Raw genomic sequence first — 15,442 nt, 5'->3', positions numbered from 1 at the left:
CCCCGACATGCCACACACAGTAAAGGAGAAAGAGTCGAGTGTGTACGGAGAGGGAGAATGGAAAGCTGCAAGTTCCTTAGAGAGCGCAGAAAGCTGTGCAAAGTGATGTCCATCAGATGACAGGTTGCCTTCAGCAGCGATAATCGTGTAGAAAAACAGAAAAAAAAAATTTTCTACAACGAGATCAACAGCGCGTGCAGTGCGTAATAGATCGCCCCCCCCCCTCTCTCTCCCCCCACCCCCACCCCCACTTCCCCCTGACTCTTAGGCACCGTGGTGCCTTGGCGAGTCCCGCCCCTTTTTTCTCGTTTCCTTTTCTTCACACCTCGAGTCATCGTGCAAGCAAACACCCTCTACACGTGTGCGGCGAGAGGTGCTGATGCTTGAGACACACAGAAATCAAGAGACGGAACAAAACAAGAACACTACAGAGGTAAAAAAAAAAGGCACCTGTGAATAAGAAGCCTATATTTGGCACCTTCCCCCCCCCCCTGCACGCGTCTGCACCCACCGCTAGACCTTCCCCCCGCTCCTTCCCTTCCCCCCCCCTTAGTAAACTACTAACGCGAACAGTGATCCACGCATCAGCAGCCGTAGAGAGGCGGCGGTGCCAACTGCCCCTCCTTTCGCGCCACCCGATGTGTGAGACAGACGACCCCGAGTTCAGCTTCAGAGTAGCATGTTATCTTCACTCATGCCCCTCTTCTCCTCTCTTACCCGCTCCCCTTTTTATGGGGATGCGGAAGGTGCCGCTCTACCGGCGCTACCCTCGGGCATCTGAGACGACAAGTCGATGGGAAAGGCCTCACTACTTGAGTTCGACTTCTTGGGTGATACAAATCGTGTATCTCTTCTCACCCACGGCCACAGGAATCGTGGAAAAAAGTTCACCCCCGCTTTGTATAAAATGCACCACTGAATCATGACGATGATCCACAAAATAAACAACGCAAAGTAGGCGCCCCAGCTGAGGTAGCCGAAGATGAAGCTCCAACGAAGAAAGGTGGGCCGGTATGAAGTCCAGGTATCGGCGTTGATCCGTGTCGTGCAGACTAGCAGCACCACTTGCATCAAAAACAGCGGAACGCAAGAGAAGCTGATGCGCACTGGTGACCCCGGCGTTAAGATGATGACAAGATAGACGACGAGGATATACACAATCGTCACACTAGAAAGAACGATGATGATGATGAGATAGACGCAACACGTGATCGACGACAGCTTGATTGCGGTGACGGTGACGAGGAACACGTTTGTCTCCAGCAACGAGGCCATGACGAAGTGCAGCAGATGCGCAACCGCGCTATGCTGCTCGAGCGGATGCGCCAGCTTCCCCCGGTTGAAGCAGGCAAAGCCCAACCCATCAATTGAGTCGTGTGTGAAAAGAAGCCAGGCGTAGCCGAACAGTGCCACGCACCACTGTGTGACTGTAGCTGTGAGCAGCAGATAATACGTCCAGTGGTGCTGATATTCGGGTTTGATGCTGGTTTCGATGTTGTTGAAGTACGACTGAATGATGAGGTGCGGGAAGGCAAACAACACTGCGTAAAAAATGCCAGAAAGTCGGCTGCAGGCGACGATGTTGTGGCCCAGAATCATTCGCTTCTGCTTCAGCGCACGGACGTAGGTGATGATGCATAAAATATCAAAAAGCGGCAGCACCGGCACTACCGCTGCATACGACGACGGCATCCTCAAGTACTCTTTCCCCCTGGTCTCTGGCTCATACTGCAGCTCATTCTGCCGGCTCCGCACCGTGCACACCATGAAGATGAGGTTCAACGCCCAGCCTCCTCCAAAAGCTACTAGAGTGTAGATACCGAAGCTCTGTAAAGCGCCGCCGCCCGCCTTGACCCAGTGCACCAGTACAAGCGCAATCGCCAGAGTAGAGAGAACAATTGTGGAGAGGAGCACCGCCATGAAGATCAGGTTCAGTATGCCCATGGTGCGGGACTGGTTGATCAGAATAGAGTGCAGAGACTCCTCAGGCAGCACATGTTGGTGGTCATACATGAGCTTAATGTACTCAAAGCCGCTACGCTTGAGCGTGATGTACTGCTTGTGCGAGAGTCGCACGAAGGGCATCCGAAAGAAGGAGATGAGGTAGTCGTAAATCACGGGATTCAACTCACTGTCGTTGATAGAAACCAGCTCATCCATCGTCTCCTGGACGTTGCGCTGCGCCTCTACGTCCATCATGTCCAGCGAACCAGAATCCACAATCAGCCGCACAAGGTACGGATTGTGCTCAGCAGCGGCAACCTCAAAACCACGTACCGGCATCTCCTGCGACCGTGACGCCAGCGCCGCGGCGACTAGGTGCCCAAACGGTTCCGTTGGGTTTGACTGATACCCCCTCAGCGCTGACAGGAGATCCACCACGTATGTGCTTGGCATACCATCGTAGTCATCAGCACCCAGGCCCGCTTCGCTCTCCGCACCCGTGAAGGAATTGTTCACGGATGCTGGGACCGCACCGCGCACGACAGGGTGATCAATGGCTGGGCTGTTCCTCAAAAAAGGGTCGTGTGAAGAGTCGATGACAACCATGTCGAGCGGCATCGCCAAAGATCCCCCATTGTATGAGTCTGTGTCATCCGAGTGGGTCGCTGTGCTGCCGTGGTAAGGCTCGAAGGCTCGTCGGACTGCGCCGGGTCCGGATGAGAGCCGCACGTGCCCCTCTGGTGTGGGTCGGCTCGCGTTGTACGTGAAGTCGAAACTAGAAGACGTCGAAATAGTGCTACTTGTCGGGGCGTTGAGGGTGTGAGAAGAGCGCAGCGGTCGCTGACCCACACGCCAGCTCGCCACATTCGCTCCAGGCGTTTTTGCGGCGGCGGCGGCGGGCATTCCAGCAGGGTTCACTAGACTCTCGATATATGCGCTCAAAAGGCCACCACCATCAGAAACCAGCTGGCGTACCGCGGACCATAGCTTGTTTGCGCTATCCACTGCGGTTGTCACACTCACCAGCTGCTGGGCAGCAGCACCTGCACCGCTGTGAACGGCTCCATCCGGTGGTGAGGGACTGGATCCACGCGCGGATATCGCCGGATGCTCAGTACTTCCGCGAGTGGGAGTTTTGTTGCCCGCTCCTGTAAAGAGGATGGAAGGCAGTCGCGCGGGAGGCGACAACGGGGGTAGGACGCGTGAACCACTCGTCTCAGCCACGGTGTCCTTCCGCAGCGGCCGACGGCTCCCCAAACCGGGCGATGGGCACGATAGAGAGCGCCCCAGGCTGAGTGGAGGCAGTCCCGCAGACGCAGCACCAAAGGGCTCAAAGTCGTCTGACTTCCGCACTGAGGGAGAAGCCACGCGAGAGTCCAATAACGGCTGTCCATCGGTGCGCTCTCCGCCCATTAGTACAGCGCTATTCAACTCCTTGAGGGACCGGTTCCCCTTCGCTTTACCCCTGAGGCCCAGCAGCGGGTGGTCTACGGCCGAAGAGTGTGTTTTATGCACCCCCGACAGAGCTTGCGGTGTATCAGGCGCTGTCTCGACGAGGGGGGCAGCCCGCTGGCGGCCCGGAGCCGGCCCTTGCGTCGTAGTGGAAGTGTTGGCGTAGCTTGGCGAAGGTATCGCACCAGCAGCGACAGATCCGCTTTTGGGGGACAGAAAAACGTCCGACACGGGTGGCGTCATGGCCGGGGTTTCGGTCGGCGGGAAGGACACATTGCGCTGGGATGTGGCGTTGGAATAGGCATCGAAACTAATTTTACGATCATCTTCGGTGGATGAGGAGTCCCCACCAGAGAGGGACATGGTGGGGCAATCCGAGCGGTTGTGAAACGAGGATACGAAACCAGACAACATATGGACCTCCGGTGAGATGACGTGGACTGTAGCAAATACGCAAGTGCACCGAGTCGATGACTCTTTCCTCCCTTCCTCTCTTTTGCGTTACCCAGCAGTTCTTATTATGGCGTTTTCTGCGCGTTGTGCACGACAGAGGTGAGTGCAGAGGGGGGGGGGGGGGCGGGGGAAGAGGAGGAATACAACAACAGTGCAAATTCACAAAATAAGAAAAAGAGCTGCGAGCTCAACGAAATGGAACCACAAAAACAAGACACGGAGGTGATGGATGAAGAAACGGTGAACCCTCAAGACACCACAATGGCACCGGAGCGTTTTGAACTCTTCACACCCGAAAAGGTGATGGAGATCGGAATATAAAAATAAAATGAAGCGAAACACGGTGAGGAGTTGCACACTCATTAATGTTTCGAGAAAAAAGAAGAGAAAGCGCGTCGTTTCCTCCTTTCTTCTCTCACACACCCATCTGATCCCACCTGCCTCCACCCCTCTCTCTCTCTCTTTGCCAATTCTGTGTGTACGACAACTGCGTTTCCCCGACGGGGAAAGAGAGGAAAATATTGAAAAATAAAAGGGGACAGCGAAACAGAAAGAACGGATAACACACACACGCACACACACACACAGGTGCCGCGATGTCCTCTCGCCCGCCCCCCCCCCCCAGAGTGTAATCCCCTGTGGCGGCCCCGCCTCTCCCCTCGAAGCTGGCAGAAAAGGGGAATAAAAGTTGTGAAAATATCCACCAAAGAGGAGAAAAAAAAAAGATGCAAAACTATAGTCTCTACCTCCCCCCTTACACTCACATGCCAGCGCACCTTCCCCACACAGCGTGCTTCAATGCGGGACGTTGCTCTCGTTTGGAGCGACGCCGTGAAGGGACCGCTATTGTCTGTCTAGCCACAATCTATCTCCGCTTTGCGTGGCTCTGTATGTGAATCAGAATGCTGACAGGTTCCGTTCCCCGGTGAAGGCCACGTGCGACAAACGCAAGGGGGGAGGGGAGGGGGGACTGAGTCTTGAGATGCAACAGAAGTGTAAAAGAAGAGTCAGACTTGAAAACAACAACAGAAAATCGCAAGGGGGAAAAAGAGGGGAGGAAAGGGAGGGAGTAAAGAAATAGCAGAACAGTAAAAAAAGGCGATGGATGTCTGCGTGCGCAAAGTCTGGATTTAGCGCGTGAATTCGAAATATCGCACCAGTCCCTCTATCCCCGGGGAAGGGGGGGGGGCAGCTGGACGGCAAGGAGCGTATTGAGTTGCAAAACTGGTGAAAAAAGCACGCTGGAGGCTAAGATGTGCGGGCCTCTGTGTGTGTGTGTGTGTGTGTGTGTCCAAACGATCACCGCGACCCTTTTCTCTCTGAACAAGAAAGCAGAATAATGTACGCCTTCGTGTGAAACACCGCCAAAGCACGCTCCGCTGTGGCCTCCTTTACTGGCATGCAGCCGCGACTACAACAACAACGCCAAGGGCAGCCGCACGTGGAAGTGACCACGTAGTTTCAAGCACTGTTTTACGAGTCGCGCTTCCTTCACTGAGAAATAAAATCACGACACGAAAAAGATTAGAAGCCCAAACTCAGAGGATGCGGCGGCGGCGGCGGCGGCGGCAACGGAGGGAATGGGGGCAGCAACGAAGGGAATGGGGGCAGCAACGGAGGGAATGGGGGCAGCAACGGAGGGAATGGGGGCAGCAACGAAGGGAATGGGGGCAGCAACGAAGGGAATGGGAGCGATTATCCAAATACACGTTCCCACTCGTTTTTCTTTCTTCTTGGACTGAGGCCTTTTTTGTTTCCAATATGCATGCATAAACCACAGTTGACCGTGTGCATGACGACATGCAAACGCACATGCCGATATGTTACGAAGCAGGAGAGTGCGGAAAGATGCGAATACGTGACGCAAATGAAGGGTGTCAAAAAAAATAGCAGAAAAGGGAGGGGAGATCAGATCAAAGTCAGGCGCGACGTACTGTACATTTACATGCACGCGCACAGATACAAACATACACATGTACACATATGCATGCAAGGATTGTGTGTGTGCTCATTCGAGCGCCAAAAAGCTCCTCCGTGCAGAATTGGCTTTCTTTTCTTCCTCCTCCCCCCCCTCCCTCCCCCTTCGAAACCCCAGAGACCCATAGACGAGGGGGGAGGGGGGGGGGGAGTAATGCTTACATATGTACCTGTTGCGACTGCCTCGCTTTACCTTACAAGCCGCGATGGTGAACATCTTCCGCGCCTAATGCAAACAGTATAAATCTCGTTTTTCTTCAAAGGTGCACTTTTACTCATATGTTACACGTGTCTCTTTATAGGGGTGCAGGAAAATTTTTGCGAGTGCAATTCAGGGTGCACCGTGATAGCCCTTTCTCTCTCTCTCTCTGTAAGCCCCACTCGATTGGGTTGTGTAGTCTTCTTGTTTGTTTATTATGGTCAACATCGTGTAAATGTGGGAAAGGCAGGCAGCGAAATTTTTTTAAAAAGAACGAAGCTTAGGAAATAAAAGATCGTTGGTAAGTGCAGCACACACATATCCGCATCCGCGACCAGAAAACAATGACACTGTACACCTAAGATCAATCTCCCATACATACATACAAACACACACACACACACACCTGCCCAGCCATATAGATGCCGCAGGAGGTGTTGACGGACTGAGCAACGTGTATGCATCCTTTTTCTCTGTGCTTTCCTTCGGTGTGGGAGTGCACCATGGTCCGTGTTTCACATCCCATTAGCTGCTACCCTCTACATATCCACAAAGGATAAACTTGCATCGCCTCTCCACCGAGACCTCTTGGTGGTAGTGGTGGCCTCTCGTAACTCGGTTCTGTTGTGTGGCTATCTGCGCTAAGGTATGGCAGAGAGAGAGAGAGAAAAGAGGGATATCATACACCTCTCGAATGCCCTTGTCGCACCCTTGGATACTGAGGAAGGGAGAGAAGATCGTCCGCCCCTCTCAACTATAAAGCGAACACACACAGAGAGAGCACACTATGTACACCCCACGACACAGAGAGACCAAAAACTTTGAATACACTGTCACAAACACGTGTGTACGTGCATATGGCGGACAAGTTGTATTAAGCGAAAAAGAATGATGCTCCCCACATACATACACATACACTCACAGTCCCTTTACAAGAAAAAAAAAAACAGAAGGAGTTGGGGCAGAAAAAAAGTTCAACTTGGCCCCTTGTTCCCCTCTTTCTTTATTGTTGTGTCTTGCCCCTTTTTTTTCCCCTGGCCTCTGCCCATCCCACATTTCGTCGTGGATGAAGTGAAAGGGGACGAAAGCAGGGGGGGGAACGGGGGAGGGGGAGGGAGGGGCGCACGGAGGAGGTGGTGGAGGAGGGGGCAAGGCGTGGCTAGTGTGGTGCGCGCGTGCGTCTCGCCCCATTGTTCATCGACGGCAACTCAACGGTGCAGAGTGGGACGAGCGAAATGGGGCTGTACATACAGCGCGGCGTGTCTCGGTCTTGTCCATTCCCCATGTGTGTCACGAGTGGGGACGCACGAGGTACACGAAGACCTCTGTGGGGGGAGGGGCAAGGGGCAGTAGCAGCAGCAGCAGCAGCACAGTCAGAGGAAACGACAGTTCTACAGTGTAGTGTATCTATGTGTGCATCACTTGCGGCCCCACATGGGGCGCTCAGTGGCAGCGAAAAAAAGGATTTCATCACATGTGCTGCAGCGTTCACGAGGAACCAAAGGAGGGAGGTGGTGGAGGAGGAGGGCAAGGCGTGGCTAGTGTGGTGCGCGCGTGCGTCTCGCCCCATTGTTCATCGACGGCAACTCAACGGTGCAGAGTGGGACGAGCGAAATGGGGCTGTACATACAGCGCGGCGTGTCTCGGTCTTGTCCATTCCCCATGTGTGTCACGAGTGGGGACGCACGGGGTACACGAAGACCTCTGTGAGGGGGAGGGGCAAGGGGCAGTAGCAGCAGCAGCAGCAGCACAGTCAGAGAAACGACAGTTCTACAGTGTAGTGTATCTATGTGTGCATCACTTGCGGCCCCACACATGGGGCGCTCAGTGGCAGCGAAAAAAGGATTTCATCACATGTGCTGCAGCGTTCACGAGGAACCAAAGGGAGGGAGGTGGTGGAGGAGGGGGCAAGGCGTGGCTAGTGTGGTGCGCGCGTGCGTCTCGCCCCATTGTTCATCGACGGCAACTCAACGGTGCAGAGTGGGACGAGCGAAATGGGGCTGTACATACAGCGCGGCGTGTCTCGGTCTTGTCCATTCCCCATGTGTGTGTCACGAGTGGGGACGCACGGGGTACACGAAGACCTCTGTGAGGGGGAGGGGCAAGGGGCAGTAGCAGCAGCAGCAGCAGCACAGTCAGAGAAACGACAGTTCTACAGTGTAGTGTATCTATGTGTGCATCACTTGCGGCCCCACACATGGGGCGCTCAGTGGCAGCGAAAAAAAGGATTTCATCACATGTGCTGCAGCGTTCACGAGGAACCAAAGGAGGGAGGTGGTGGAGGAGGGGGGGGGCAAGGCGTGGCTAGTGTGGTGCGCGCGTGCGTCTCGCCCCATTGTTCATCGACGGCAACTCAACGGTGCAGAGTGGGACGAGCGAAATGGGGCTGTACATACAGCGCGGCGTGTCTCGGTCTTGTCCATTCCCCATGTGTGTGTCACGAGTGGGGACGCACGGGGTACACGAAGACCTCTGTGAGGGGGAGGGGCAAGGGGCAGTAGCAGCAGCAGCAGCAGCACAGTCAGAGAAACGACAGTTCTACAGTGTAGTGTATCTATGTGTGCATCACTTGCGGCCCCACACATGGGGCGCTTAGTGGCAGCGAAAAAAAGGATTTCATCACATGTGCTGCAGCGTTCACGAGGAACCAAAGGAGGGAGGTGGTGGAGGAGGGGGCAAGGCGTGGCTAGTGTGGTGCGCGCGTGCGTCTCGCCCCATTGTTCATCGACGGCAACTCAACGGTGCAGAGTGGGACGAGCGAAATGGGGCTGTACATACAGCGCGGCGTGTCTCGGTCTTGTCCATTCCCCATGTGTGTGTCACGAGTGGGGACGCACGGGGTACACGAAGACCTCTGTGAGGGGGAGGGGCAAGGGGCAGTAGCAGCAGCAGCAGCAGCACAGTCAGAGAAACGACAGTTCTACAGTGTAGTGTATCTATGTGTGCATCACTTGCGGCCCCACACATGGGGCGCTCAGTGGCAGCGAAAAAAAGGATTTCATCACATGTGCTGCAGCGTTCACGAGGAACCAAAGGAGGAGGTGGTGGAGGAGGGGGCAAGGCGTGGCTAGTGTGGTGCGCGCGTGCGTCTCGCCCCATTGTTCATCGACGGCAACTCAACGGTGCAGAGTGGGACGAGCGAAATGGGGCTGTACATACAGCGCGGCGTGTCTCGGTCTTGTCCATTCCCCATGTGTGTGTCACGAGTGGGGACGCACGGGGTACACGAAGACCTCTGTGAGGGGAGGGGCAAGGGGCAGTAGCAGCAGCAGCAGCAGCACAGTCAGAGAAACGACAGTTCTACAGTGTAGTGTATCTATGTGTGCATCACTTGCGGCCCCACACATGGGGCGCTCAGTGGCAGCGAAAAAAGGATTTCATCACATGTGCTGCAGCGTTCACGAGGAACCAAAGGAGGGAGGTGGTGGAGGAGGGGGCAAGGCGTGGCTAGTGTGGTGCGCGCGTGCGTCTCGCCCCATTGTTCATCGACGGCAACTCAACGGTGCAGAGTGGGACGAGCGAAATGGGGCTGTACATACAGCGCGGCGTGTCTCGGTCTTGTCCATTCCCCATGTGTGTGTCACGAGTGGGGACGCACGGGGTACACGAAGACCTCTGTGAGGGGAGGGGCAAGGGGCAGTAGCAGCAGCAGCAGCAGCACAGTCAGAGAAACGACAGTTCTACAGTGTAGTGTATCTATGTGTGCATCACTTGCGGCCCCACACATGGGGCGCTCAGTGGCAGCGAAAAAAGGATTTCATCACATGTGCTGCAGCGTTCACGAGGAACCAAGGAGGAGGTGGTGGAGGAGGGGGCAAGGCGTGGCTAGTGTGGTGCGCGCGTGCGTCTCGCCCCATTGTTCATCGACGGCAACTCAACGGTGCAGAGTGGGACGAGCGAAATGGGGCTGTACATACAGCGCGGCGTGTCTCGGTCTTGTCCATTCCCCATGTGTGTGTCACGAGTGGGGACGCACGGGGTACACGAAGACCTCTGTGAGGGGGAGGGGCAAGGGGCAGTAGCAGCAGCAGCAGCAGCACAGTCAGAGAAACGACAGTTCTACAGTGTAGTGTATCTATGTGTGCATCACTTGCGGCCCCACACATGGGGCGCTCAGTGGCAGCGAAAAAAAGGATTTCATCACATGTGCTGCAGCGTTCACGAGGAACCAAAGGAGGGAGGTGGTGGAGGAGGGGGGGGGCAAGGCGTGGCTAGTGTGGTGCGCGCGTGCGTCTCGCCCCATTGTTCATCGACGGCAACTCAACGGTGCAGAGTGGGACGAGCGAAATGGGGCTGTACATACAGCGCGGCGTGTCTCGGTCTTGTCCATTCCCCATGTGTGTGTCACGAGTGGGGACGCACGGGGTACACGAAGACCTCTGTGAGGGGAGGGGCAAGGGGCAGTAGCAGCAGCAGCAGCAGCACGTCAGAGAAACGACAGTTCTACAGTGTAGTGTATCTATGTGTGCATCACTTGCGGCCCCACACATGGGGCGCTCAGTGGCAGCGAAAAAAGGATTTCATCACATGTGCTGCAGCGTTCACGAGGAACCAAAGGAGGAGGTGGTGGAGGAGGGGGCAAGGCGTGGCTAGTGTGGTGCGCGCGTGCGTCTCGCCCCATTGTTCATCGACGGCAACTCAACGGTGCAGAGTGGGACGAGCGAAATGGGGCTGTACATACAGCGCGGCGTGTCTCGGTCTTGTCCATTCCCCATGTGTGTCACGAGTGGGGACGCACGGGGTACACGAAGACCTCTGTGGGGGGAGGGGCAAGGGGCAGTAGCAGCAGCAGCAGCAGCAGTCAGAGAAACGACAGTTCTACAGTGTAGTGTATCTATGTGTGCATCACTTGCGGCCCCACACATGGGGCGCTCAGTGGCAGCGAAAAAGGATTTCATCACATGTGGCTGCAGCGTTCACGAGGAACCCTTCATCAGGGCAAAAGAAGCTGAAGGAAAAAAAAAGTGGCAATGGACACCCCGCCCCCCCCATCGCCCCCATTGTTGCAGTACTTGGTGTTAAACCTTCACAAAGAGTGAGGAAAGCGAGGCTTCCTTGTGGAGGCTGTGCACGGCTTGCGCGAGCAGCGGTGCCGTCGTCAGCACAGTCAATTTTTCACACTTAGTCGTCGCCAGGCGCTGATCAATCGAGTCGGAGACCACCAGCTCCTCCAGTGCCTCACAGGCGTTGATACGATCACACGCCGGATCAGTCAAGATGCCGTGGCTCGCGCAGGCAATGACACGCGTCGCGCCCATCTCCTTCAGCAAGTCACACGCCTTGCACAGAGTACCGGCAGTATCAACCATGTCATCGATGATGACGCACGTGTAGCCCCGGACGTTGCCGACCGTCTGCATAGAGTCTACCTTGCCTGCCTCCTTGCGACGCTTCAGGATAGTGACAATGTGGCTAGCGCCGATACGATCCGCCAGCACGTTGGCACGCTCCACGCCGCCGGCATCGGGCGAGACCACCACCGTTTCGTTTTTGTCAAACCACGGCTGCCGCATCAGGTAGGTCGCAAACTCGGGGAACATGAGCAGGTTGTCCATTGGAATATTTCGGAAAAAACCCTGTATCTGACCGCAGTGAAGATCCAATGTCACGACACGGTCGACGCCCATGCACTGCAGCAGCTGCGCCACCGCCGAGGCAGAGATTGGCACACGAGGCTCACTCTTTCGATCCTGACGGCTATAAGCATAGTAAGGGACAATAGCTGTGATGCGCTTGGCCGAAGAGAGCCTGAGCGTGTGCACCAGCAGCAGGAGCTCCATCATGGCTGTATTGACGTCCGTGTCGATGCCGCCGGCTGTTGGCTGGATGATAAAACAGTCATCACCGCGCACGTTGTCCACCACCTTGATGTTTAGCTCGCCATTTGCAAAGCGCTTGATTTCTGTTTTGCACTTGTCCACGTTGAGGCACTTGGCTACGTTGTCGGTCAGATCGGGATTGGCGGTGCCAGAAATGAGTCGAATGCGGAAGCTCGTCTCTACCCCTGGACGCACATGTTGACGGTAGAAAAAAGTCTCGCCAGCTGCGACTTGTTGGCCCTTGTGGTGCTGAGGCGAGTTTGTAGACATTCAAGAAGACGCTGATGAGGGAAAAAAAAGCTAAACTTTTGCACGCAATCTTCGACAAGCGGCAAAGAAATCTCTGGTGGGAATGAAGATGTTCTTCCTTCTGTCAATCGCAACTGTAACGCTTCACTTCAATTGTTTATCCGTCCTATGGTTTAAGTGGGGAGTTTGATGCACCCTCTTTTTTTTTTAGGGGAGGAGGGGAGGGGGGTTAGAGAATTCGTGTGACACCCGCGAAGCCGAGAGAAGACCAAAGGGATGCGAAGTGGCGAAGACGCGTGGGACAACGGAGTAGAGATTTGAATACGTTTAAAAAAAGGGAAGAGCATGCTATACAGCGCCGCGGTGTAGGCATACACAGCCCTTGGACGCTTGTAGCACACACAGAGAGAGAGAGAGAGACAATCACCCTTGTGAAACGCAAGAAGTGATGCATTATTTGAAAGAGCAACGTTCGCATGAGCACAGTTGCGGGAGAGGGGGGGGGACAATCAAGGTGAAGAGATGAGCAGCAGGATGCGCATACACAGCTCTGCGTGTGTGTGTGTGTGTTTGTGTGTGTGTGTGTGTGTGTGTTTGCTACATGGACTTTGGAAAGAGACGAAGGGCTGCTCAGGGACTGGAGTGTATAATGTCCTACGACTTGGTGTAGAGGGATGCCAGCGGCCCAATGATTGGCAGCTCATGAGCGGCGTACTGAGGAAGAGAGAATATTGGCGTCTTGATGCGACGACCGCCACGGCAACACCGGGACGTTGCTGCGCAGTCCCACCGTGCGCTGGGGCGACCGCTTGGCGCGCACGCCACTATGTGACCATCCCAGTGCGGCTGCCGACGTGTAAAATATGGGGACAGAACGCAGATGAGGCAGCGGTGATACGGAGCAGTACTGTGGGGGCACAGCACAATAGCAGCAGCAGCAGCAGGAGGTGCCAATCCCTCAGCTTCCACAGAAATTGCCGCTGCATCGCGGTCACCAAGGGATGGAGTCGCTTTGTGGCTCAACGGAAGAGCCGCACTCGCCGACGGTGATGGCGCGTCCCTGCTGGCAGAGCCGATGGATTTACCACACTGACGTTGACGCCAACACGCGGCGCAGGGGCACCGAGCCTCGTCGTGGTGGGCGTCAAGGTACTAACTAAAGCCAGAGCTCATTTTTGTCAAAGGCAATGGCACACTTCTTGCGTGTGAGTGTGTGTGTGTGTGTTTCCATACATCTGTGCCATAGACTAGCCCAACACAACTCTACAGAATGGTGGCAATGATGTCCAGGTGTCGGCAAGTACAGCAGTGTCCTCTTTTTTTCGGTCGACAACGCAGAGAGCGATTTGGGTGGACAAGAGAAATACGAAGGACAGGAAAAGGCAGTCAAATGATTCCGCAAAGATCGACTTGGCACAACGCATCGTTTAGTGGCAAGTGGAGGAGAGAAGGCGAGGAGTTCATGGATAGGCCAGCGCCACCTCTACAGGCGCCCCCCCCCCCCACTCACCCCCTCCTCCCCATTTGCGCGTTTCACGAGTTGCAGCGTACGCCGGTGCTTGTAAAGGAGCTCATGTCGTGTAAGTACGGAGGCGCGAGGAGAAAAAGCCCAAAGAGCTCACGTGACTTCTGCGTTGCCGAATAGTGCAATTCTTCTTTGGTCAGGGGGGAGCGTTGCATCAAACAAAACCGATCACCTCTCCCCTCCCTCCTCTTGAAGTAGTCTCATCAATGGCATCGCCAGGATGCTTGCATACCAAATAGAAGGTCCATGCGTGACGGGGTGTGTCCCCCACCCCTACCCCCCACACGGTGCACTCGGTGGCTCTTTAGTTCTTTTTTCGTGTGTTTTTTACCGTTACAGTCGCATTTCCACCGCCCCTTGCAGCGCAAGGAGGAAGACACAAGTGAGTCGTAGTTAATGAGAACGCCAGCCGGAGGTGAACTGCTTGAGCTAATCTGACCTGCAGTGCCATACACCCTCTGTTCCTCTGATGGGAACGACAGCAACGGTGCAGCACTCCTACTTTTGCTTGCGGGACACCTTGCGGCTCCGGTTCGGACTATGTGATGCTAACCCGCTGCTGCCCCGCAGTTCGCTCAACTCCTTCTCGCCCTGGCTCCAGAAAAGCTTTGCCCACTCGGGCACCATGCTCGCCTCCTTCCACGGACGCTGCAGCTCGCCCTCCGCCCTCTCCCCGCCCACATACACGCGGAACAACTCTGACTGGTAAAGCGCCTTGGGGTTGTTGAGACTTTGGAGAAGCAGAGGAAAGGGGATGCCGTAGCGCGAGGCTAGGAAAGCGCTGAGAGCGGCAGATAAACCGATCTTGGTCACGATAAGCTCACGCAGCTTCCCGAGGTCGTACTCCCAGTGCCTCTGAATGCCCTCCTCGTCCGTGTAGGGGTCCTTGACTCGGATGAGGGTGTGATCATCAGAGCGCCAAATCGAACAGAAAAGATAAATGGCCATGAACACAATCGCGATGTGCACCAGCGCGAAGAAGAGGAAAATTCTGCTTTGGACATCGGGATCGGTGGTGTCCAAACTCCAGTTCACCACCAATATAGTGAGCGGTAAAAGAATGTTCATGACTCGATAAACGAACAGCTGAGATGTTGCACGTGTGTCAGTATATGAGGGGAGGGAGGCAGAGGAGAAAAAAGAGAGGCCCTCAGTGAAGGGATGCGTAGGAAAATGAGGAGTTGGCGGCAAGAATCAATACTCTCACTAACAATACCCTTTTTTTATTCTTGCTCTCCGTGTGTACCTCTCTGTGGCCTTCCGGTAAAGCTCTCGGGCTGGTGGCATAGAGAAAAAAAGAGAGAGAGCCGACACGTGTTGTCGTTGTGTATCACGAGCGAAAGTGAAGAGGATGGGGAAGGAAGGGAAAGAAAGAGGGCGTAGGTCGAAGAAAGAGAGTAGTGCGCAGTGGAAACGGGATAATAAAAGATTGATGTTGCACTCCACAAGTGCACATGGTGATGCCAAGGAGGGGGGACAGGGGAGGGGAGGACAGACGAAGAAAAAGAGTCGCTGAGTGAGCAGATGGTGAGCAGATGGGAACGGAGCCTCTTACACTCGAATACACCAAAATCCACATGCACGCGGTACTAACTGCTATAACACAGCACAACACACCGTAGGGCTACCAAACACCGTCGGATCACGACAGAAATTCTGAGATGCAGCCAAAACTCCTGATGCGTGTGTGTGTGTGTGTGTGTGTGTGTTTGTGCGCTCGCATGACTCGCGTATGCGCCAATCGTCGCCCAGCACGCTCAGAAGAACGGCGAGAGTTTTTGTTGTTGCTATCATCTCTTTCTTTTCCCCTCTCTCACTTCGTTA

At 55.1% G+C, this 15,442-nt stretch overlaps 3 protein-coding genes across 3 annotated transcripts; all 3 read right to left on the bottom strand.

Annotated features, from left to right (window-relative positions):
• Window positions 1–729: 729 nt before the first annotated feature.
• On the bottom strand, window positions 730–3,810 carry JKF63_02222 (uncharacterized protein; the record flags this gene model as incomplete). The annotated part of the gene is made up of 1 exon (XM_067898262.1): window positions 730–3,810. The coding sequence occupies one exon, from the start codon at window positions 3,808–3,810 to the stop codon at window positions 730–732; it is 3,081 nt and encodes a 1,026-aa protein (XP_067754419.1).
• A 7,233-nt stretch (window positions 3,811–11,043) lies between these two features.
• Window positions 11,044–12,114, bottom strand: JKF63_02221 (uncharacterized protein; the record flags this gene model as incomplete). Its single annotated transcript, XM_067898261.1, has 1 exon — window positions 11,044–12,114. One exon carries the CDS (start codon window positions 12,112–12,114, stop codon window positions 11,044–11,046), a length of 1,071 nt encoding a protein of 356 aa, XP_067754418.1.
• Window positions 12,115–14,116: 2,002 nt separating this feature from the next.
• JKF63_02219 (uncharacterized protein) lies at window positions 14,117–14,686 on the bottom strand (the record flags this gene model as incomplete). Its single annotated transcript, XM_067898260.1, has 1 exon — window positions 14,117–14,686. The coding sequence occupies one exon, from the start codon at window positions 14,684–14,686 to the stop codon at window positions 14,117–14,119; it is 570 nt and encodes a 189-aa protein (XP_067754417.1).
• Window positions 14,687–15,442: the final 756 nt, after the last annotated feature.

This window comes from Porcisia hertigi, chromosome 33 (assembly GCF_017918235.1).
Source record: "Porcisia hertigi strain C119 chromosome 33, whole genome shotgun sequence".
Taxonomy (NCBI): Eukaryota; Euglenozoa; class Kinetoplastea; order Trypanosomatida; family Trypanosomatidae; genus Porcisia; species Porcisia hertigi.
The sequence above is the reverse complement of the archived record's forward strand: the minus strand, read 5'-3'. Positions and strand labels throughout refer to the sequence as shown.